Source organism: Anolis carolinensis, chromosome 4 (assembly GCF_035594765.1).
Source record: "Anolis carolinensis isolate JA03-04 chromosome 4, rAnoCar3.1.pri, whole genome shotgun sequence".
NCBI classification, from domain to species: domain Eukaryota; kingdom Metazoa; phylum Chordata; class Lepidosauria; order Squamata; family Dactyloidae; genus Anolis; species Anolis carolinensis.
Window position 1 is genome coordinate 217,491,805 of NC_085844.1, and position 22,824 is coordinate 217,514,628.

The 22,824-nt window shown below is 38.9% G+C and overlaps 1 protein-coding gene across 3 annotated transcripts in view; it reads left to right on the forward strand.

Moving 5' to 3' along the window:
- Window positions 1-16,363, forward strand: part of raly (RALY heterogeneous nuclear ribonucleoprotein) — a 305,333-nt gene extending 288,970 nt beyond the window's left edge. For all 3 annotated transcript variants that reach the window (XM_062978807.1, XM_008110000.3, XM_062978806.1), the window contains 6 exons: window positions 4,458-4,505; window positions 6,084-6,244; window positions 7,566-7,679; window positions 9,249-9,394; window positions 13,368-13,419; window positions 14,551-16,363. In XM_062978807.1, coding sequence (XP_062834877.1) covers window positions 4,458-4,505; window positions 6,084-6,244; window positions 7,566-7,679; window positions 9,249-9,394; window positions 13,368-13,415 — 517 coding nt within the window. In that variant the 3' untranslated portion in view covers window positions 13,416-13,419; window positions 14,551-16,363. The remainder of the gene's footprint in view (window positions 1-4,457; window positions 4,506-6,083; window positions 6,245-7,565; window positions 7,680-9,248; window positions 9,395-13,367; window positions 13,420-14,550) is intronic.
- Window positions 16,364-22,824: the final 6,461 nt, after the last annotated feature.

Genomic DNA, 22,824 nt, shown 5'->3' on the forward strand with positions numbered 1-22,824 from the left:
ACAAGGCTTCAAATATTTCATAGGGACCTTTTATTGCTTCAAACAGTGGACATCTGGGGGAAAGCCGCTGTAATGAATCTTAGCATTTGTCATATCATGTCTTTGCCCACAGGGGTTGTTCCTTGAGAATAGTAGGATTTATGACTAGATCAATGTCTGTCAAAAGCCTTGTAAACCTTTGCATATAACTTGGGAGTAGTGTCATTCAATGCTGCTGTCTATTCTTAAAGTTTGCCATTTAAGGAAGTAGAGCAAAGGAAGAGGAGCCACGGGATATATGAGGGATGACTTGAGTTTAAGACAGTACTTCTTAAGACTAGTTTACCAAACCCCTCATCTACATGGCCATCACAACATGCACTGGGGAATCTTTGGAGTTTTAGTCAAAAAAATAACTTTTCCTAACTCAGAGGAAGATACAGACTTTTGACTGGATAGTACTATAAATGTAGCACATTGATTCTTGAGTTGCAAACCACCAAGGAGGTTATTATTGCTACCACAAGTAAATCCATCATGCATTCATTATTAAAATGGGGCATTATTTATCACCTAACTGCTGTTTCTCATTAAAGAGGCTTACAGCACCATCGTAAAATAAATTTTCAGAGTTTTTTACAGAGTGAGATATATTTCCCAGTAAGTACATCTATGCTTACACCCTTAATGATTACAAGCAGAACTTACAGGGCATTCTGACCAGAAGTATACAAGCTTGAATTATTTTATATAATCATCTTAGACTTCCTCCTGTGTATATGGAAAGATTTGATGGTAGAAATTGCAACACAAAGAGTACAAACATATCTTTATGTAACCCAATTCAGAGTGCTAGTTACCTCGGGGGGGGGGGGGGATACATGTGACTTTTTGAGTGTTGCTGGACTACAACTCCCAGTATTCTTCATCATAAGTTGTGTGAGCTAAGGATGCTGAGACCTAAAATCAAACAGCTGTCCAGTATCACATTACATATAGAGGTACCAGATCCTGTCTGATATTGAAAGCTCTGCAGCTGTACTTAGAATTTGGATGGGAAAACACCAATGAATTCTAGGTGCTGTAGGTTATATTTCAGAGGAAGGAACTGGCAAAACCACCTGTGAGTATTCCTTGCCTAAGAAAGCCCTATGAAATTCATAGGACACCATAAGTTTGCAGGCAATTTGAAGGCACATTTACACACCCAAAGAATATAAAGGAGCATGTTTCTATCCCATCCCATTCTGAAATGTTTTGCATCCAAGTTTCCATAATAATTTATCAGAATTCTATTAATTACTGCAATTTTTTTTAAAAAGAAAGCTCTTTTTCTATCACACATAACAAAAAAGTATTTAAAGGAGTTACATTGTTCAGTTTTTAAAAGCAGTTTTTTACTTCAGAGAGAGTGTTCTTTCTCATTGTTTTATCACCTTGAACACAAAACATGAACAATGCAACATTTCTTAGGCATCTCTACCACATAGATTTATAGACTAGAAGAGAAGCCATTTTTAAAAGCAAACAGGACTATTCCCTTGAAGCTACTCAACAGAAAGAAAGAAATAAGTTTCTCTCCGTATGAGTTATTCCCAACAGCCTAAACTATCCTTTCCTTAAAACCTGAAAATTTCAATAGTAATAAAAGATAATAAAATCAGATAAACAACCTGAAGAAATGTATATGTTGGAGTGGGTTGGGGAAAACATAGGTCATGTCTACACCAACAGCTTGACCTGGGCAAATCTGGAGCATTATGTTATGGATTAGCCTCAGACCCACCATGATGGTGGCCACATCTACCAGCATGAATCTTCTGCAATATTGCATTGGTATCCAGATTGGCTGGCCCACGTCAGGCCTGCAAGGCTGCCCCCTTTCCTTGTATTTCTGTCACCACTGTCTGACTGACCAAGGAGCTCCCTGTGAGAGCCTTCCTGTTGTGGTTTTGTCTGCTGGGGTCATAATGTGTGCTTGCGTGATGAACAAGGAAAGTATAGAGTGACCTCTCCTTGCTGATCATACAGGTGCCCAATTCAGACCTCAAAAGATGTGACCACGATGGCCAGGCTTTCACGGGGAGGTCTTGGCCAGCAAGATGGCGATGTTGGCAAGATAAAGATGATTCATCACCTTCCCTATGTTGAAGAATGATGGCAGAGGTGTTTATGTGGACAGTGAATTGGGCCAAATAAAATCTAATCCAGTTGTCCACATGGCCACAAATCCTGAGGACACTGGAGTTTCCTGCAAACTCCAGAGTATCCCAACTGCTTACAGTGGAACAATTTCAAGTAACGGGTCTACATTCTTCCTGGAAGTCATTGCACGCCATGAAGACTGCTTATGCCAACTTTAGGGTGAGTACAGTTTGTTTTACTCATGCAGAGTTGTCTCACACCCACCCTTAGTCACGACACTTACCAGGTGACCTTGAATCAGTCTTTCTTTCTATTTCACAGAGTTGTTTGGTAATAAAATTCTGCCACTTCACACTTGGGTTAGAAAATAGTGAGCAACCTAAATTCATGATCTTCATGGCTGAGCAAACATCTGACCGTCAGGTCTTCTTGGTTCATTTAAGAATGGCTTTGCCATTGAGCTGAATATACAAGTTGCCTTCCTATTGCAGTGTGTGGTCTTTTCAGCTCTCCCCTCCTACTAAAGAACAGAATGGTGTGTTCTATGGAACATGTCCTGGGCCAGTTGATAAACTAGTTGCAACTTCAGTGATGGCTGTCATATGAGTAGTTTTGAGAGAAAGTTCACCTGCCATTCCAATCAGCTTCTGTACATGGGGGTAAACAACTACTGTGGTTTCTTGGGGCCACTTTTATGCCCCTGGATCCTTTGGTGGGTCCATGGAATACTGAAAAATAATACAAAATAAAACAAACCTACAATGACTGTATGTCCAGTTCTACTTCTCAAAAATTGATATATTTGATATAATACAGTACAAGAAGGTGATCATTCTGTGTATTGAGGCATGCAAAGATATGCTTTGGATGGTGTATTTTTCCCATGCATGTTGTACATGGACAGAAAAGCAAGTGCTAACATGTCCCAACATTCTGTCCAAACCAAATTCTCTAGCATTATATGGAGATAGGGTTTTTTTTCTTTTGCATAGCGTGCTAAGGGTTGAGCTTTAAATTTGTAATGGTTTTTATTGCCCCAGAATATTTCAGTGTCACTTTGAAGTCAGAAGTGTCAAGCCAAAATTAAAATTTTTTGCTCTTGAGCCGACCTTTCAAACTGACATGCTGTGACATTTCTTTTCAATAGGAAATGTCAAAGCTTTCAATGCCTACTATATGCCATCAGGATTCATACTAAAAGTTTTCTTCTATCAAGGATTTTGATATTATAGTTTCATTACGATGAATAAAATATCACTCTGGGAATAGAAAAAGAAATGTTGAGTTATCAGATTAACCACTGGCACAGTGTTAGTACAGCCAAATCATCCTCTTCTTGAAGTCCCCTGTTCCTGCCCTGACCTCTCCCCAGCAAGTAACATTTTATATCAACCCACAGAAATGCCTGCCACATATGTATATCTGCTTTCAGTTCCTTTTCGTCTTGTGGCAATCTCTGGGTTTCATACAGTGTTCTCAGGCAAGAAATTCTCAGAGGTGGTTTGCCATTGCTTCCTTGTAAACAGTAACTTAGAATACCTGGTATTCTTTTGTGATCCTGCCTCAACTATAGTCCATATTTATAGTTATCAGATTAACTTTTCCAAATTGGATAATTTGTGAATTTAACATATTCTCTTTGGGAATCTCTAGGTCCACTACAATAACTCAGTGTCCACTGGAAGTTGAATGTACCCTCTGGAGGAGTTTGAGATTCCTAGAGAGATGTTCTCTCAAATTAAAAAGGTTGTTTTTAATTTGCTGTTTTTCTACTTTCACAAGGGTCCTGCATCCCAACCTTTGTGACAGTGAAAGGCTTTCCCAGGCCTGACTCTGCTCAGCTTTTCATATCAGAAGGATGATACACTCCAGATACAGGAGCAGGGAATCCTTACTATAGCTCACATTTGGTTTCTTATATAATTTCCTGCACAGACTTTGGCAAACCTAGTTGTGAGATAATATGTACAAAAATTTAATCCCTGTAACAAAATGGTTCTGTTTATAATATTCAGAAGCATGTCAAATCAGAGCATGTCTTCATGTTCCAGATCTTCAAGATTTACATTCTGTTATGTCATGGAGAGGCCTTTCTATGGCCACATCTACACTGTCATATAAAACCCAGATTATCTACTTTGAACTGGTTCATATAGCAATGTAGATCCAGCCTAACTGATATCTTTCTGTCTTGTTTTGGGTGATGACAATTATAGTTCAGCATGTCTAAAGAGCACCAAGTCAGGAAAGGTTGTCATAAAGGCTGGTGCAACCAGATGCATAATAATTGTTGGCAAAAGAGATAGTAATATTTAATTTTCTTTGGTTTGCAGTGGCTATGACTTTGATTATGAATACTACAGAGATGACTTCTATGACAGGTAAACAGATTTGATATTTCTATGTGTCTATTTAGGGGGCCCCCGGTGACACAGTGTGTTAAAGCGCTGAGCTGCTGAACTTGCAGACCAAAAGGTCCCAGGTTCAAATCCCAGGAGCGGAATGAGCACCTGCTATTAGCCCCAGCTCCTGCCAACCTAGCAGTTCGAAAACATGCAAATGTGAATAGCTCAATAGGTACCGCTTCGGTGGGAAGGTAATGGCGCTCCATGCAGTCATGCCGGCCACATGACCTGGAGATGTCTATGGACAATGCTGGCTCTTCGGCTTAGAAATGGAGATGAGCACCAACCCCCAGAGTCGGTCACGACTGGACTTAACATCAAGGGAAACCTTTACCTTTCCTATGTGTCTATTTTATATATGTAACTATGCTCTAATCTCAAAAAATACCTCAATGTATATGAAATACTAAATATGAAAGTATGTTTTAAAATATATTTTGAATGCCTAGGCAAGTAAAAGTGGTTTGACCTGGCACTAGAAAGAGTGAATAATTTCTGCCATGTGTAACTCCAACAAGATGGCACTCCATAGTCAGGACCACCAGCCTAGAGAAGGTCTTCCCTTTTCACAATTATAAGTGTGTTTGTTTCATGGAAGGACAGTTAACAGCAAAATATCAGTAGCAAGGGACTCAAAATTAAGTTTCATGCTTACTTTCTTGAAAGAGTCTCAAAATTTACAATGAACTATTTGTATGAATGGGAAACAGTACCTGTTGCCTTTAAAATCTAAATTTGTGATCAGATTCCATGTGCCTTATACATTTTCTTGCCTTTTCCTGACTTTCTTTGATGATGATGATATTGCTGTGACTAACACTTACATCTTTATTCCAGCCTTCTAAAGTGCATGTGTGCACTCTTCTACTATTTTACTTTCTCCACAATGGGTCCTAGAATACTCCTCATCCAAGCCTCCTTGGTGTAGCTCAAATCCACTAGATTCAGAAATAAGAGAAAGCTTCACAAAGGCTGCAAAGAGAGTAGGAAGCAGGGAGTGAGCAATTACTTTATCCCTGGCCCCATGTAACTGCTATAGTGTCTGTCATATTCTCCCTCTGAAAGTTTACACATATGAAAAGACACAACTTTCTATTTGCTGGATTTTCACCCTTAGTCAGGCATTTTCAAATATGACCAGGTGCTAAACTGAAAGAAGGGAAGGAATTGGATGGTGAGAGATAAAACAGAGGAACCAGCCTTGCACATCAGTCTTGAAGTACTCTAGTAATTGTAAAAATGGAAACATTATAGTGATAGCCTTAAAAATATATTTCACTGTATTTCAGGGTGTAGTGATTTGCTAAGTAAATGAGTACAGCAGTATTAGTTCACAGTGTAATGGCTTGGCAAATGTGTCTTCCAGAACCGTAATGATCAAATAGCCATAGTATCTGTTACTATTCTATAAATATAGTCAGAACGCAAGGATAGAATACTACCTCCCCCTAGAGGAAATCGATGAGTACAAACTCACACTGTTGAAAAATGTGTGTTTTGGTCTATATGCTGTGGAAAAGTAAATCTTCTAGTTTACATTGTTTTCTCTTGCAGACTCTTTGAGTATCGGGGACGGGTCTCTCCCATACCCAGAGTGGTTCCCGTGAAGCGTCCACGTGTGACCATCCCTTTAGTAAGGCGCGTAAAAGCAACACTCCCAGTCAAGCTCTTTGCCCGATCTGCTGCCATTGCAAACAGCTCTGCCAAGTTAAAATGTAAGGTTCTATGCTCTTCTAGGGCCCTATTGACAGCACCTTTGAGAACACAAAACATCTTTTGATTGTCTTTGTATTACAGCTATGTTAGCTATAGTTTTTATATGTCAAATATGGTAACTATTATGTATTATAAGATCATTTTTATCCTCTGAAGAATGCCAAATAATAAACATCCTATATGCCAACAAGAACTTAAGGTATATTTGGACTACACAATTACATGAGCTTGATACAATTTCTATAGGCTTATTTTACATAATCCTGGTATCTGTAGTTCAATAATATGCTCAGAATTCTCTATGAGAGTATTCTAGCCACTTTCCTGAACTACAGTTCCCAGTCTATGCTGGATGATTGTCTACATTATAGAGTTAAATAGAGTTAATCCTCAATCCCCCTTTTCTCAGGATACTTTACCTTTTAAATACCTCACATTACTACAAATCTCAGTGTTCCTTCGGATTGGAACTAAGGCAATTGAAGAGAAAAGAAACGGGTTCCACTGTTTGCTCAAATGCTCCAACACTTCCTTTCCTTAAAATGATAGTGAAAAGATGCAAAAGGCTAAAAATTCAAGGTAAATTGAAGAGTCCTTTGGGTAAGGAAAAGGGCACAAGTACACTAGAGTCTCACTTATCCAACACTTGCTTATCCAACGTTCTGGATTATCCAACACATTTTTGTAGTCAATGTTTTCAATATATCATGATATTTTGATGCTAAATTCATAAATACAGTAGTTACTACATAGCATTACTGCGTATTGAACTACTTTTTCTGCCAAATTTGATGTTTTGGTGCTTCATTTGTAAAATCATAACCTAATATGATGTTTAATAGGCTTTTCCTTAATGCCTCCTTATTATCCAACATATTCGCTTATCCAATATTCTGCTGGCCCGTTTATGTTGGATAAGTGAGACTCTACTGTATATGATTTCAATAAAGTTATAAATTCTTGATGACCAAGATCTCTCCAAGCGGAGTCATCATCTTACCAGAGTCATTATAGAACAGGCTTCCAAGCCTTTAATTAGCTGTGTATGAGAATTTGGCCACTTGCAGCTGATCCCATATACAGAGCTATATGATGGGAGAAATTGTACCTGCCAAAATTATCCTGTCTTCTTCACAACTATAAAAGGCAAATGAGAGCCTCCCCTGTAATGAATACAACAGCCTTAAATTATGATGACTACTGAGCAGGACCTCCTACCGAAAGTTATATAAAGCAGATAATTACATCTCTGTTGAAGAAAATCTGATTTGCAAAATGAAGAAGGAAGAGTAAGCTTACTTCCAACTTTTTTCTTCCAAGTGAAATGCAATGAACTGCAAACAATTAAAACGGAGCTGACACAGATCAAATCCAACATTGACGCTCTCCTGGGCAGATTGGAACAGATTGCTGAACAACAGAAAGCATCTACAGGTCAGTTGGCTGATTGGAGTTGTCCCATGATTGAAGCCAAGACATGCGGGAGTTCAGATGTAGCAAGAAACTCAGTGGCAGCTACCCAGTTATGGCTAACCCTTTCTAAATTAAAGGCCTGTGTCCATTTATTGTTCTGCAGCTGTAATTCAGCAGCTGCAACTGGTGATTGTTTGTAGCCTTATGTCAAATGGCATGTTTTACAAGCATTTTTGTATAAAGGTTATTGTGATAGAAGAGCTAACTTGGGGAGCCTGTGTTTTCAAACAGATTGCCAACTCTCCATAAGGGAATCAAGATACTTTTAGGCTTTCATACTTTTTTTCCTTTTGTCCTTGAGACTATATTTTATGGTCTAATTTCCCAGATATCACTAGACCTAGATCCTGGCAAGAATTTTTAATTGAAATCAACCTCAGTGGAGTAAAGCAACACTATGATTTTTGATGGCCACCTGCTCTACTTGAGCTCCAAAAGAAGATAGTTAATACAAGGAAAAATGAGAAGCACAAAAAATTAAACTCGTCTTAATCTAACATCTTGCAATTCATTCTGTCTTAGCTCTGAACCTCAAATAGAAAGCTTTTAAAAACCTTTCCTCAAACTGTTCACACCTTGTTTCATGAGATGGAAGTTGTGACTGTCACCAGCTGCCACCTTGCTAAGCTAGAGATGGACAACCTGTGGTTCCCTAGTTGTTGGTAGACTCAAATTCCCATTAAACCTAGAAAGTATGGCTGATAGGACTGAAAGCTGAACAACTTCTGGACATCCATAGATTAGACATGTCTAATTTTATCTTTCACTGCCAGCTGTCAGGGAAAGGTCATATTCCCCTTCACCCATAAATTACACAGAATACCTATATGCATCCAAACCCAGTTGTGATCAAAGCTCCTCCCTTTGTTTTCATGTTGAAGAAGAATCTATCATCTACCTTTGAGATCCCAGACTACTGTTTAGTCCAGAAATAAGGAGTGCAGGGGCCTCCAGATAGTGGAATGCAACTTTCATAAGTCCTTTCCAGCATTGCCAATAATGAAGCATCATGGAAATGGTAGTAAGGCAACATATGGAGGGCTGCACAGTCTAACTTTTCAATTCAGTAGGAACCTTGACAAACTATTATATGTTTAGGAGAATGTCAGGCATAGAATAGCATCCCTGGAGGCTGATATAAGCACCTAACATCATTGGCCAGCTATCAAGATCCCTAGATCCTGATAGCTGGCAGGATCTGATGACTAGAGCTGATGACACATTCAGACTAGAGCTCTGAGCAGCTGAGCCTAACTGGAATACATTTTCCACAATGATTGCAGTCACGTATTGCTCCTGAGGCATGCTGGGAAATTAAGTCTCATCCCTTCTCCAGGTGTGGCTTGGACTTCAGCTATACCCTTTGCCACCTCCAAGTGAGCCTGACAGTGTCCACCAAATCAAAATTTAAGAACACTTGTCTTTTAGACTACACCACCCCAAATCCTCCACTCTAGGAATTGTCATCCATGTTCTATCACCAACAGAAAAGGGCACTTATCTATTGGTCTTTTGTGTCTTGCTCTGCAGAAGTTAGAAAGAAAGCAGATGGAAACAAGAGTGAAATTTCCCAAGACGACACAGCATCAGAGGCAGAAATTAACTCAGAGGAGCCACTAAATGGGGAGGAAGGAGAAGAGGAAGGCCTTGTGCGAGACGATTGTGAAGATGAATTGGTAAGAGGCAGTCGGAAAGCACTTGGTCTCCTGTCACCTGCATGGATTGATAAGCTATTTACAATTGGAAAAAAGACTGAAATTATTAGAGATGGTGATATTATTTCAGCCTTACTCCACCTGTCTCCTGGGGAAAAAAAAGTCTTCTTTGATGTATGATTACTTACAAGCTGGATTTATCTGCTTTGCTGACCATGAGAAGGTGATTTTCTAGGAAGTACTTCACATACGTAATACTAAGGAATGAGGTCTGTTTTTTTCAATTCCCATCATCAAGAAATCCAGATTTTCTCAACTGACAATTTCTGGTTAATGCAGTGAGCTGTGATTCAAGCTGATTTTTTTCTTAGATTTGCAACTAATGCGGCTAAGAAATATAGTTTGTAGCCTTCTAAACCAAACAGACAATTTGGCTGCAATTGCTTCAAAGAATTTCTCTTCATCCTGATCTGACAAAGCACATCCATATCCCACAAATAAAGCAAAAAAATCAGCTCACCGGGTAGGAATGCTAATAACTACACCCACTAATACTTCCAAATAAGATAATCATTAGAATGCAAACTTTTTTTACTCTTAGTGATGTTGGATAGAGATCGAGAATTTTACACATATCATGGGACTTTCCCATTTTTCCACCTAGAGATGCATGTCTACAAAAAAAAAAAAAAAAGGCTATTCCCACCCATGTATAGTCTTTTACTGAATCAGTCTGGTTATTCAGCACTGGAATTAAGCTTTCTCAAATTTGGGAATCTGCCCAAGTCCAGTGCAGGTCTCAGTGCTGATCTATCTAAACCTGCTGCTGTATCTCTGTGCTAATATTGGTTGCTCCCCTGTCCTCTCTGGGGAAACAGTGAAAGAAGCAAGAAGGAAGAACAGAAAATTCTTTTTTCCCCTAGCTGGCACTGTATATTGTGCTCTGCCCATGTACATGTCTATGCTGCCCCCCAAAAGGCAATTTCCAAAGGCACAGAGTATGCTTCCATGGCCCTTTATTGGCCTTTGTGAAGGAAGAGAAGTGGCTAGGCAACTAGAGATTCAGAGGGCAACTTCTTCTTTCTTCTTTTCCCTTCAGAATTGCACTCACATTCTCTCATCTCTGGTTACTAAATGGCTATAGCAGTATGCAGGGAGTAGGTCAACATTGGCTAATCAATTCTTCCTTCTGCAGCATCAAAGAGGGTATATATGCATATCATCCCACATTACCTTGGTATGTCAACAACAGATTTCTTTTTTTTTCCCTTTTTTAACTACATTTTTATTGTGAAATATATGCATATGCACACACACATAGAAACATACAATCTTGGTATTGCACAATCAAGATACAAGTATTTTTCACCAGTCCTGCCACCTCCCCACCAACAGATTTCTAATCCAAATTCTCACATTCTCTGTGTGAGTGCCAATACAATTGAGAAAAATTAAATGAATGGAGATATAGCAAAAACAGGGGGAAGGTGGAGGATTTCCATAGAGTGTGGGGCCTATTGCATGCATCTTGCCCCAAACCTCCATAAAACAAGAAACTTATGGTGCAAGCATAACAGCAGAGCCTTCCCTGTTCCCTTAAATTTGCAGGAGCTTCTCTAAAATTTGCAGTCTTGCCTACCATCAGTCAATTGCAGTGGAAACAGACATTGTACCACTGACACACTTTGAAAATGTAGGAAGTTGGCTTATACTGAGTCATTTAGTCTATTTTTATGGAATGATTTATTAGTGGGGATGAGAGGTTGAGAGATTAGGCTCTACTACTCGTATACTGCAATAAAGCCTCCCAATCATTTAGCATTGTGTGGATATTCAGACATATTGAATAAATGTACAGATGGCATGGAGGCAGTTGGTCCTACCCTAGATGTGCAAAATAGCAGGTATATGGTGCACACATTAATTTAATAAACTGGCTTGTTGTGACTCAGCCTGATGATGACAATGGATTTGGGGTTTTGCAGTCTGAGAACAAGATTTCGAGTGTCTCACAGGTTGGGAGCCAGGCTGACATAACAGAGAAGGGAGTGAGTGATGTTCAGCTTACAGGTCAGCCTGACCCTGACATGCTAGATAGGGGAGTGAGTATGAGAGATTCTCAGCTTTCAGAAAGAGATGTGGAAAATCAGCAATCACCAGGTGGTTTACTTCCAGTTAGTGATAATAAGGAAGTGCAATTAGACCGGAATGCTAGATTTTTTATGAGAAACCGGCCTCTGAGGCGTTCTCTTAGAATTTTGGCTAGGAGACAGGGTGCTCAAGGCCATAGAAATGTGTTCATGTCCTGTAAGAATGGGCAAATAGAAAAGGTGTTTGGGACAGACTCTCAGATCAAGCAACGTCGCTTTCTTGGTATGATCTCCTGATGTGTTCCTGGTGAAGCTTCCGGTGTCCTGCTCAAGTTTTTACTGTGTCTTTGGAATATAATAGTCTCTTTGTTCTTGTTTTGGATCTTATGTTTGGACTTTGCTCTGGGAATCTTGTTTATGTTTTGAGTCTACTATTTAGGGATTTAAGGGCTGGCTTTTGGGCCCATTATTCTTTTTGGCTTTTATATATTTATCTTTGTTTGACTTTGCTACTCTTTTTCCAATAAATTGTTTATACCAAGCCTGCTTTTGAGGTGTGAGTTGCGAACAAGGTGGACCTCCAGCTGGGGTGCAACATGGTTTGTAGTTCAGCATTGTAACTTCTTCTGTTATTTCACATCCATATTTCTCTATTAGCTTATCATCCCTTCAACTACAGTTTAATTTCAGCTGTCATGCCAAGATTTTAAATGTTTGGGAAATGTAGCATGACTTTCAGGAACTCAACACTAGGCAGTGAGCAATTTTGAAAGCTGCATCCCCTGAAGTAACATATGCAAATCAAAGTTTAAAGAGGTAGTAATTTCAGATCATACAAACTGTTCATGAAAAACTGCTATGACTCTCTAGATAAAATGCTGGCTTCTGCCCATGTTCTTCACTGAGTTTATAATTCCGCCTCAACCAAACTTGCCTGACTGGAAATTATCTGGAAGGGATTACTTTTTAGATATAGCAAGGGTGTAACAATAGTCCTTTTCCAAATAATATAACAGCATGATTACATGGGGTTTTTCATGTCAAAAGTAATGTTGATTATCCTTCCTTGTTCCATTTTTGAGACTAGGAGTTTTGTGTGGGGCATTTTGACAGGAATTTTCAGCTATTTTCTTACTTTTTAGATGGCTTTTTTCTAAATAGGGATCAAAAAGTAGGAAAGAGCAGTAAGAAAGGCAATGCAGAATTTGACAATAATTGTAATGTGTCTTGGCTACGAAACAGGCTAAATATATATATATATATATATATATATATATATATATACACACACACACACACACACACACATACATACACACATACTTTTCAAGCATTCTAAACGTCACTGGGGAAAAGTGTATGTTGGATCAAAGTGAAATGAGGGGATTATTTATCCTCACCTAGATGGTGAGACAGGATAAGAATATTTATCGCGGCCCACTTGCTTCTAACCAAAAGGTAGATGAGTCCTGGTGGCCAAACTACTGAAAGGGAAGGTGGAAGCTTATTTAAGTAGATATTACCAAAACTAATAATTCTTCATTTGGAAAACAGAATGAACTTGGAGCATAAAAAATAGATGCAGGAAAAGGAGAACTGCTAACTTTATGTTTATGAGAATTTAGTGGTTTACATCTCACATAGCATGGATAGATTACACTCTCCCTCCAGCATTATACCTAATATTATACCAAAAGTGGGCAAAGTACAGATTTGTTGGCCTTCAAAACCTGTCAGCCCTACCCAGCATAGTAATAGGTAAGGGATGCTGAAAATTGCAGTTCAACAACATCTGGAGGGCAGCATTTTGCCCACCCCAGAATACATCTTAACAATGTCACCAAAAATAGGGTCATAATAATCACATCACTTTTCTTTCTCTTTCCTTCCTTTTATCTGTTTAGGAGAACAACAGCCATTACACAGATGTGGAGGATTCTAGCCTACAGTAACCAGGTATACTTAATAGCAAATACAGGCTTTTCAAAAATAAAATATGAAAACTATTTGCTGTTGTTTGAATGGTTATTGTTCAATTGTACAATTGCGCCTTCCTTTTTTCCCTTCCCTCCTTCCATTTTTCTTTCTTCTATTTTGCAATTTTTTTTATTTTTGACTTGGCCTAAAGAATTAAAGGATTAAACACACATGAGAAAAATTGTGCAGGAGGGTTCAATAGAGTTTGTTGTTATCCCCAGTGTCACATATCCACATGAAATCCAGAAAAGTATTCCCCACAGATATGGGGATCATACTGTATTACATAATGAATTATCAAAAAATTTAAATGCCTTGATCAGAATCTAATCAGAATCTACTCAAACGTAAAGCATTCTCTCACACTCAAACCACAGTACCCTGTTTGTTTTATATGTTAGAGAGAAAGAGACTCCTGTGCCCAGGTAATTCTACAGAAAAGGGTATCTCCCTAAGAAATGTCGTTCTAGCCCATTCTGACTTGTTGGAATACTTTTTAGAGAACTTTTGCAGTCATAAAAAGCATTCTGGGGTAGTGTGTAGCCTGTAGGCCACAATGTGCCCAGTTCTGCTCTCATATCTGTTACCCGTATGGTGCCAGTGTATAGTAACTGGCAGCAGCTCTCTAGGGGTGCATCTACTGTTTTGCACTACTTTAACTGCTAGGACTAAATGCGATGGAATCCTTAGATTGGTAGTTTGGTGAGGCAGAGAAGGCTAAAGCCAGTGATCCGACAGCATGAGCCATGACAATTAAAATAATATCAAACTACATTATAGATGCACCATACAACTATAGCCTTTCTATTCCTTGGAGAATTTAAACCTAAGATCGGGTATGTGTATTCTATAACTCAGCTTGAGGCCATCTGTGGAAGAAAGGGTTAGTTTGCAATATGTATCACTATTGCAAGCTATCTGAAGATTTTCACAATTCACAAGTAGTTTTTAAATGTCTGTGACTTGGGGAGGAAAAGGAGGATGGCTAGAATAAGGTGAAAGTTTAGACTGTGATTTGTTGCTATACTGTGATATATAGTGTGGGGATTTAATAAAAAATATACATTAAAAAAATCTTTTTCTTTTCTTTCTCTCCATTCTTTAATTTAGCATGTTCAGCACCACAGCTACAACAGGAGAACAACAAGAGGTTAAACCCTGCCTTGGCATGTTGAGCCAGACAAGCATAACATGCAGGACTGCCATCATCTCTCTGCCTGGCATTCAACAGGAGAAATGGACCAATATCTCCAAGCAGTTTTGTAGTCCACAGCAATGTAGTCATCCCAGTGGATCCTCATCATTACCCGCTCCCCCAATCTACCCCTTTACTACAGACTCAGAGCCCTGTCGCCAGCACAAGCACCAGTTCTGTGATCTCCAGTAGCAAGTATTGGAAGAGACCATTTTCAATTGACCAATGAAAGTTGTTATCTTTTAGCACCAAGGAAAGAGAAAGAATGAATAAGAGAGAGAATTCTATAGAGAGAGCCTTTGTTCCAGAAACACTTGGGACTCTGATCTACAAAGGCAAGAAAGAGAAAGCTATTTCACTATGTAAATTGATGGGTTTTGAATGTGAAATCCTATCCATAACTGGAAGTCAGGAGGATGCCTGGTTGTCCATTTAGCTCCTAACTATCCTGACTCAAGGCCACCCTGGAACTACACAAATTGTACCATTTGGAGCATGCTCTTTAATGAGATGATATGCAGAAAATGGTGTAGATTTTGGAAGAATGGACAGAGAACACAGTTATTAACAGTTCATTCTATAAATAACAAACTGCCTTCTTCCACCCTTTTTTAAAGTATTAATTAAGAAATGAGTCTATAATACAGAGGCAGAAAGGAATAGACTAGAAGGCATATCTTAAACTAGGCATTTCAAAATAAAGGGATACAACTGGAATGTTCACTTCACAAGCTGGCATACCTGTTGTTCATTACTTGCCCAAAATCATATATTTGCTCTTTATAAAGGTAAGGCCAACCAGATCTGGTTCAAAGTGAAGGTAAAGAATGTAATGATGAAACAATAATGGTAACCTGAAAATCAAATAACAGCTGAAGCCAATGATAATATAATGTGTGTCCTGTTTCCAATACAAGAGGCCTAGGATCAGAGCAAAATGCATTTTTAGTTATTCTCATCTAAGGATCCCCCTGTTGTTGTTTCTCTGAAATTCGGGTACTTTTAGCCCACCCATACCAATAAAAAAGTGAGGACGATTTGTTGCTCAGATTATCAAACTGAAACATCTTGCAAAATGGAAAATTTTTCTTTTTCTTCCTGCAATGTTGCTTTTGTTGTACAGCCCACTTCAAAGTAGCTTTCATCCTTATTATCCACTTCAGAGGCAGACGATGCGACAGTTCCTTAGGAGTGTGACTCAGTCCTATGGACTCCAACCTCATCACCAACTTCAGAGGTAGATGGGGTGACATTTCCTTAGCGGTGCGACTCGATCTTGAGGACTCCTGCTCAGAACAGAAGCTTTCTGCCAAAAGGGAGGGAGAGAAGCACAACATTGTTTAGGCCAGTTCCAAAGGACCTTAATTTGACATTACTTTCAAAGCATTTTTACTAGAAAACATATCCTGACACAGAGGATTTCCATTCCTTGGAATTTCTTGACAGACGATCACACCTGTCAAAGCACAATAGTTTGCATTCACTTTTTTGTTGAAAATAGTATCTCCTGGAGAGCAAAGAAACAGGAAAGTGCTTTGAGTTTTCTTCTCTTTCTTTTTCTCAGTTGGCTTCTCTTGCAAAGTTTGACCACTTTGTTGTACTGGGCTATTTTAGAACAGCTTTTTAGGCTTTGTTTGCTATGACCCGATCATGAGATTGAGCTGTAGAAGGGGAGTAGGGGGCTTTGTATATAAAATCCTGTACAATAAAAGGAGAAACTTAACATTCCTTATAGTATTGTATTTCTTTCTTTACTGACTCAGATATGCTAAGCAATATAACCAGAATTGCAAACAGGACCAGCCTGAAATTCTGTGGCATGAAATGTGGCTAGTCACAGTTCCAACCATTTTCCAAGATGTAATGTTCCATTCACTTTTCTTCCAACATAGCATGCCACAGTGTATTGGGAAAATGAAAGGAAATATAGTTTAAGTTCGATTTTTATAAGAATTTTCCAAAATCAGTCACTGTTACGCCAAATTGCTATTACTGGGCAGTGTAGGATAAAACCCTTGTTATGCCAAAAGAAAAACCCAATATATTACTCCCACAAAGTTGTTACTGTCATGATACTTTTGTGACAAAAAGCAGCAAATTACAAGGAACATCGATGTTCTTAATTTACTTCCTAACATTACTTTTATGTATTATCTTGTTGTCTACACATCTATCAGTCTTCCTCTAACAGGACAAGATCAGCTTACTAGAAAAGACTGAAATCTACCCCTGCCAAAAAATTCACCACAAAGAAACCAGTCTGGAACTTTATAACATTTCAGCTAGAGGTTACAAGACTTCCCCAGAGAAAACATCAAAAGCAAATCAGTTGAGAACCCCTTCTGTGGAAGACTCTATTTGTGCCTAAAATGTTACCTTGAACGCAGTTAAGGAAAAAGTAACTCAGATCTTCTGTTGATACAGAACTACACCTCAAAATGGGCTTTGGCATGCCATCATGCCCAAGTACAATTATACCTACAGGTCTCACAATAGCTAATTTTGTCCCCAAGGTGCTATTGTTGCAAAGAACACTATAATAAGTAGCCACTATTCAATGGCAGTTGTGTTATCATTGATAGCAGATATATACTGGAATGAGCCCCTTCAATATTGCACCTTTCTTCATTCACACAATTGTGCTGTGGTCCCACAATCACACTTTCACACTCTCATAACCCCATTTTCCCATATTTCCCATATTTTTAAGAGCAATTTGCAAGTTTAGGTATTTTAAAATGGTAAATTAAACTATCAAAAGTCAAAATATGAGTGTGTATCTAGGTTTGTGGGTGATTTCCAAAATGGCTCCCATGTACAAAGAGCCCTATGACTCCCACCGACAACGGATCTGGACCAAACTTGGCACACTGACCCAACATGGCCAAATTTAAGTACTGGAGGGAATTGACCTTGGATGTTGGGATGTATTCACCCACAATCAAAGAGCACTCTGAACCCAACCGACCTTGGATCTGGAACAAACATGGCATATATACCCAAGATGGCCAACCAATGTCACCAACTCGAGGGGCCGGGCTGTGGCGCAGCTGTTGAGCAGCTGCCTTAAATCTCTCTGACCATGAGGTCATGAGTTCGAGCCAGCCCGTGGCGGGGTGAGCACCCGTCAATTAAAAATAAAAAATAGCCCCTGCTCGTTGCTGACCTAGCAACCCGAAAGATAGTTGCATCTATCAAGTAGGAGATAAGGTACCACTTATAAAGTGGGGAGGCAAGATTAACTAATTTACGACCTGGAATGAGGAAGTGCCGTCAGTGTGGATGATGAAGCAGCTGCTCCCCCCTGTGGCCAGAATCGAACATCCCCTCAGAAGAAGGTTAACTTGCCTCTGCGTGTGTCTCTCAGTCTCTGTTTGATGTGTTTATGGGCATTGAATGTTTGCCCTATGTGTGTTATAATGTGATCCGCCCTGAGTCCCCTTCGGGGTGAGAAGGGCGGAATATAAATACTGTAAATAAATAAATAAATAAATAAACTCTGAATATTGCAGGAGTTTGGGGTGAATTGAGCTTGGATAGTGGGAGTTGTGGGTTCACCCACATCCAGAGAGCACTGTGAACCCAATCGATGATGGATCTGGACCAAACTTGGCACACGGACTTCAAAATCCCTAACTCGGGCATCACTGGGTACCTAAGCTGGTAAAATAGAAAATCAACAGAAATCTTGTGAATAGTGAGGATTGTTCTCTCCCCTCAGAGGATGCTGAACTAGCCTTTTTAGAATATGGCTTTTAGAATAATACACAATATGGGGCAAAGTCGCTCAAGGAAGTGTTCTTTCTTATGAAAATAGAACTTGGGTGTCACTGAATGAAACTAATTGATAGAATAAGCAAGCCACACAAGTGAAAATGCTTCTTCACACACTACTTTCAGAATCCTGACTAAAACAATTATGACATGACTACTAGCATAAGGCCAACTACAGTGATCTTAAAGAACAACTGAAAGAATCTTCAAATCATATCAGCAGAAACAGGGATATTTCTCAGAATCTCAGTTAATGAAAGGGGTTAAAACCTTACTGCCATGCTATAATCTTAAGGGAAATTACTATTTTCAAATAAAGGGGTTGTGCATTTTACTTCAGTTGCTCCAAGTTGTGGTTCAATTTCTAACTTTAAGGATTTCACCTATTTATATATTTCTGTATCAAAAGCATTGAATAATCAGTATAAAACTGATAAAAATAGAAGTACAAGTGGCTAAATATCTTTTGACCAAAAACGGGCAACAGCAACCACACTGTCTGTAGCCTCAAACAATTCTTCCTCTGTACATGAGGCAGGACACTGAGGACAAGCATACAGATGCGGAGCTATCTGTTCTGCTCCACAGTCGGACAAAATGGAGGATTGTTTTAGGTAGTGCCATTTTGTCAGATTATCTTTTGATCTGCCCACTCCGCTTCTGAGTCTGTTCAGGGATTTCCAAGTTGCTCATTCTTGGTTTGCCCCTGGAGGCAGACCCTCATGGGGGGCCATCCAGTTGGGATTTCCTGGTTTAGCTGCCCAGAGGGATACTCTTGCTGTTGCTGGGGGAACGTTAAGGATTTCACCTGAACATTCAGGTATGCTTCACTCATAAAGTTTACATATACTGAACATATTTAAAAGATTTTAAAATATAAAAGTCTTTGAGTTTGTCCAAACAAAATTGTGAATATGCCTTCAAAGTACAATTTATCTTAGTGTCTGACATCTGAGGAGCGGAATGAAAAAGGGTATACAAAGGCAAAAAGGTACACAAAGTCAGAAACTCAAGGCCTAGGCTAGCCACACATTTCGGTATGAAGTTTAACTCATCATTACAAATACCAAAGATTGCAGTAGTGTATTATCACCAGCAGTGAAAGCATTTGCTTCCACCTCTTCTGTAGGAATGCAAGAATACAGCTTGTGTATGTTTTTCATTCTCCAATTCTGAATGCCACTTGAAAACAAATTTCATCACTATACCAGCATTTTCTACAAATTCAAATATATTTTGAGTTTCCTATTAAAGATGTATTGTGAGACATCTTTTCATAGCTTTACATGAAACACAAAACATTTTTGAATCCCAATACACTGCACATTCTTCTGTGGCATGTTTTATATCTGCATATAGTCATGAATTCTTCCCAGAGCATTCAGTTGCACTTATTGAAGGTTTTAAAAGATTTTCCCCTGATGTCTGACTCTGGGGGTTGGTGCTCATCTCCATTTCTAAGCCGAAGAGCCAGTGTTGTCCGTAGACACCTCCAAGGTCATGTGGCCGGCATGACTGCATGGAGCGCCATTATCTTCCCGCCACCTATTGATCTACTCGCATTGGCATGTTTTCGAACTTCTAGGTTGGCAGGAGCTGGAGCTAACAGCGGCCGCTCACGCCGCTCCCAGAGTTTGAACCTGGGACCTTTCAGTCTGCAAGTTCAGTAGCTCAGTGCTTTAACACACTTCGCCACCAGGGCTCCTTTACTGAAGGTAGGGATAGGAAAAAGTTGAAAACAAAGTTGAAACAGCTTGTTCTTTGTAACAGGTCAAGGAAAACTTTGATGCCAAGTGGTTTTGTAGGGCACAGAATGGTTTGTAAAAAAAAAGACACAAGACTTCAATTCCAAACACGACATACGTGAATAATTGTATGTGATTAAAAGTGATCTTGTATAAACAAATTACTTCTGCATTCATAAATTACATTAAAACATTAAAATGAAGTCTCCTCGCTCATGACCTCTAAAGGACAGAGGCGGCCTTTCCCCCATGCTTTAGTAATTCCTGAGCCATTTTAACAGGAATTCCTGATTTTAAAAAGGTATCTCTGGTCCTAAAATCTTGGCAAAATACCCTTTTGCCTTCTAGATTAAATTTTCAGATTTTCCCTGGAAGGTATCAAATTATTGTCTACTTATGTTGGGCTTAGCTGACCTAGTGGTTTGATTTCAGTTGTTTGTGTTGCTAATTTAGGATAAAGGTTTGTTGAAGTATGTCGAATTGCTCTTCTGTGTATCTGTGTGTGTAGTTCAGGAATCTATCCTAATTCCTTCCATTTTATTTCTTCCTATGGGACCAATTTGTTTTGTTAAAATATTAATGTTTAGGAACTACATCAATTGTGGTTTACCTGCATTGTTAGAATGTTAGCTCCCTCTTGTGGCTGCAGTATCCTCAACTGGTCAAGAGTGCCATGGATCATGCCTCAAAATAAAGAAAAAACTACCATGTAAGGGGGGGGGGGGGGCTAAAGGGAATTTACATATACCATGGCAGCTTCTGTGGATGCCAACCAATATTATGATTTGTATTGCTTCCTTGAAACTGTTGATGCACTGTGCACATGGAAACAATGCTATAATGAGCAAAAATTATCGGTACTTAATGCAGTTGGAAAACTTGAAACACTAGTTCATTTCCATAAGGATTTGCACTCGTGTATACAGTAGAAGTAACTGATTTCAAAAGACCTATACAAACAGAAAGAATACATGACTGCTTTAGGCTGAAATAACAACACACAGGATTATCACTATTTTGAGAAGACAACCACAGTGTCACAGTCATATAATGCAAGAAGCACAGATCTTGGGTTTATTTGCTTTCAGAGTTACATCCAACATTCATTACCATTCAAATACTATTAGAAACCATTTAGAAAACCATCCTTTAGGTTGACTGTTCTCAAGTAGTCTTTCTCAAGTGGTCTCTGAAGAGTACTTGGCAAAACTGAATTGTTAGCATGGATACAAATTAAAAACTTAAGCAAAAATTCTCCCAGTATTTTAACCAAAGGAGTTAGCAAGCAGTTAACCCCAACTTTATTAAGATTATGCAAGTCCTGTCAACTTTAGTACTATGCATACATTTCGACTACCACCCCAGCGACACAATGTGAAATGTGCCTTCTTCCCAGTGTGATCCAAACTCCTGAAGCAGTATAGTAGTGAAAAGGCATTCTTCCCAAACACATGAATGTTTCAGTTACATTTGTAGAACAAGGTATTTTAAAAGCCTTGAAAAGCGATAGTGTAATACCCTGCTAGACTATCTAGACAAAGCATCCTTCCTCCCCAAATATGCAACTAAACATTCCCACTTTGTCTCCACAGCATCTTCTCTGCAATGACGTCATCATGAATTGTACCTGCTGATAGCAATAATTCTCATAATGAATCATCTTTTAAATTAGTGGCCATCACTAAACCTCATGGAGAAATTTCGTATCTTGATTATGCATTGTGTGAAAAAATATTTCCCTTTTTTCTGTCCACATTTCTTACCCTCCGTCTTCATTGAATGACTCCCATTTGCAAAACGCAATTATTAGAGCTCAACATAGTATTTCAATTGGTTGCACCATAATTGCTAGACATATTAACGGGGCTGGGGGGTCAATCTCTTTCCTAATGGTGCTTGGCATGGTGTTTGTTTTTTCCCAGTTTCTAGTCAGGTTTTATGGCCATGAACATTTGCCCTGAGGTGTTTCTGAACTGCATTTGCCATATTAAACACGTACTCAACCAGTTTGGGAAGATACTTTTAGAGCCCTTTGCAATCCCTTTTAACATCTTTAATTAGCTTGCTGCCATCAGGAAACTAGGCCACCTCACTGCTTTCATCTATATCCAGGCCATGTCTGAACAAGTTAAAAAGCACCGTTCCTAGATAAATTGCTCCTTATAACTTTGTTTTAGTGGTTCATAAAGTGGTCCTTTAGATGTCTTGATGTTTTTTATGTCAGTGGTCAAAAGCTTGGTAGAAAGGGATAGTTTTTTCACATCTTAATAAGCTGTGCTAAATTCTAATTTCTTTTGTAAGTGGATGCTTTCCTTTAAAATCCAATGCACTTCTAACACACAACTGATGGCACTGCAGAATCCAGTGATGTTCATTCACTTACGATGTTCATTCACTTACCCAATGTTTTCACAAATCTATGCATATTGATACACTATCTGGTCGAATAATCAGATGGTGAGCTTTATTTAATGAACTGTACCAGACAATCCCATTGAACAAAGTAGAACTGAGTACTAAAATATGAAGAATTGATCATGGATAACTAAATTAAGCTTAATTGTTTTGTATGTCAGCATTAATATGAGTGGAATAGGCCCAAGTAATTATAAATTGTTTTCTGCATGCAGTCATTCAACTGAAATAGTTTTTATCATGTTGAATAGTTTT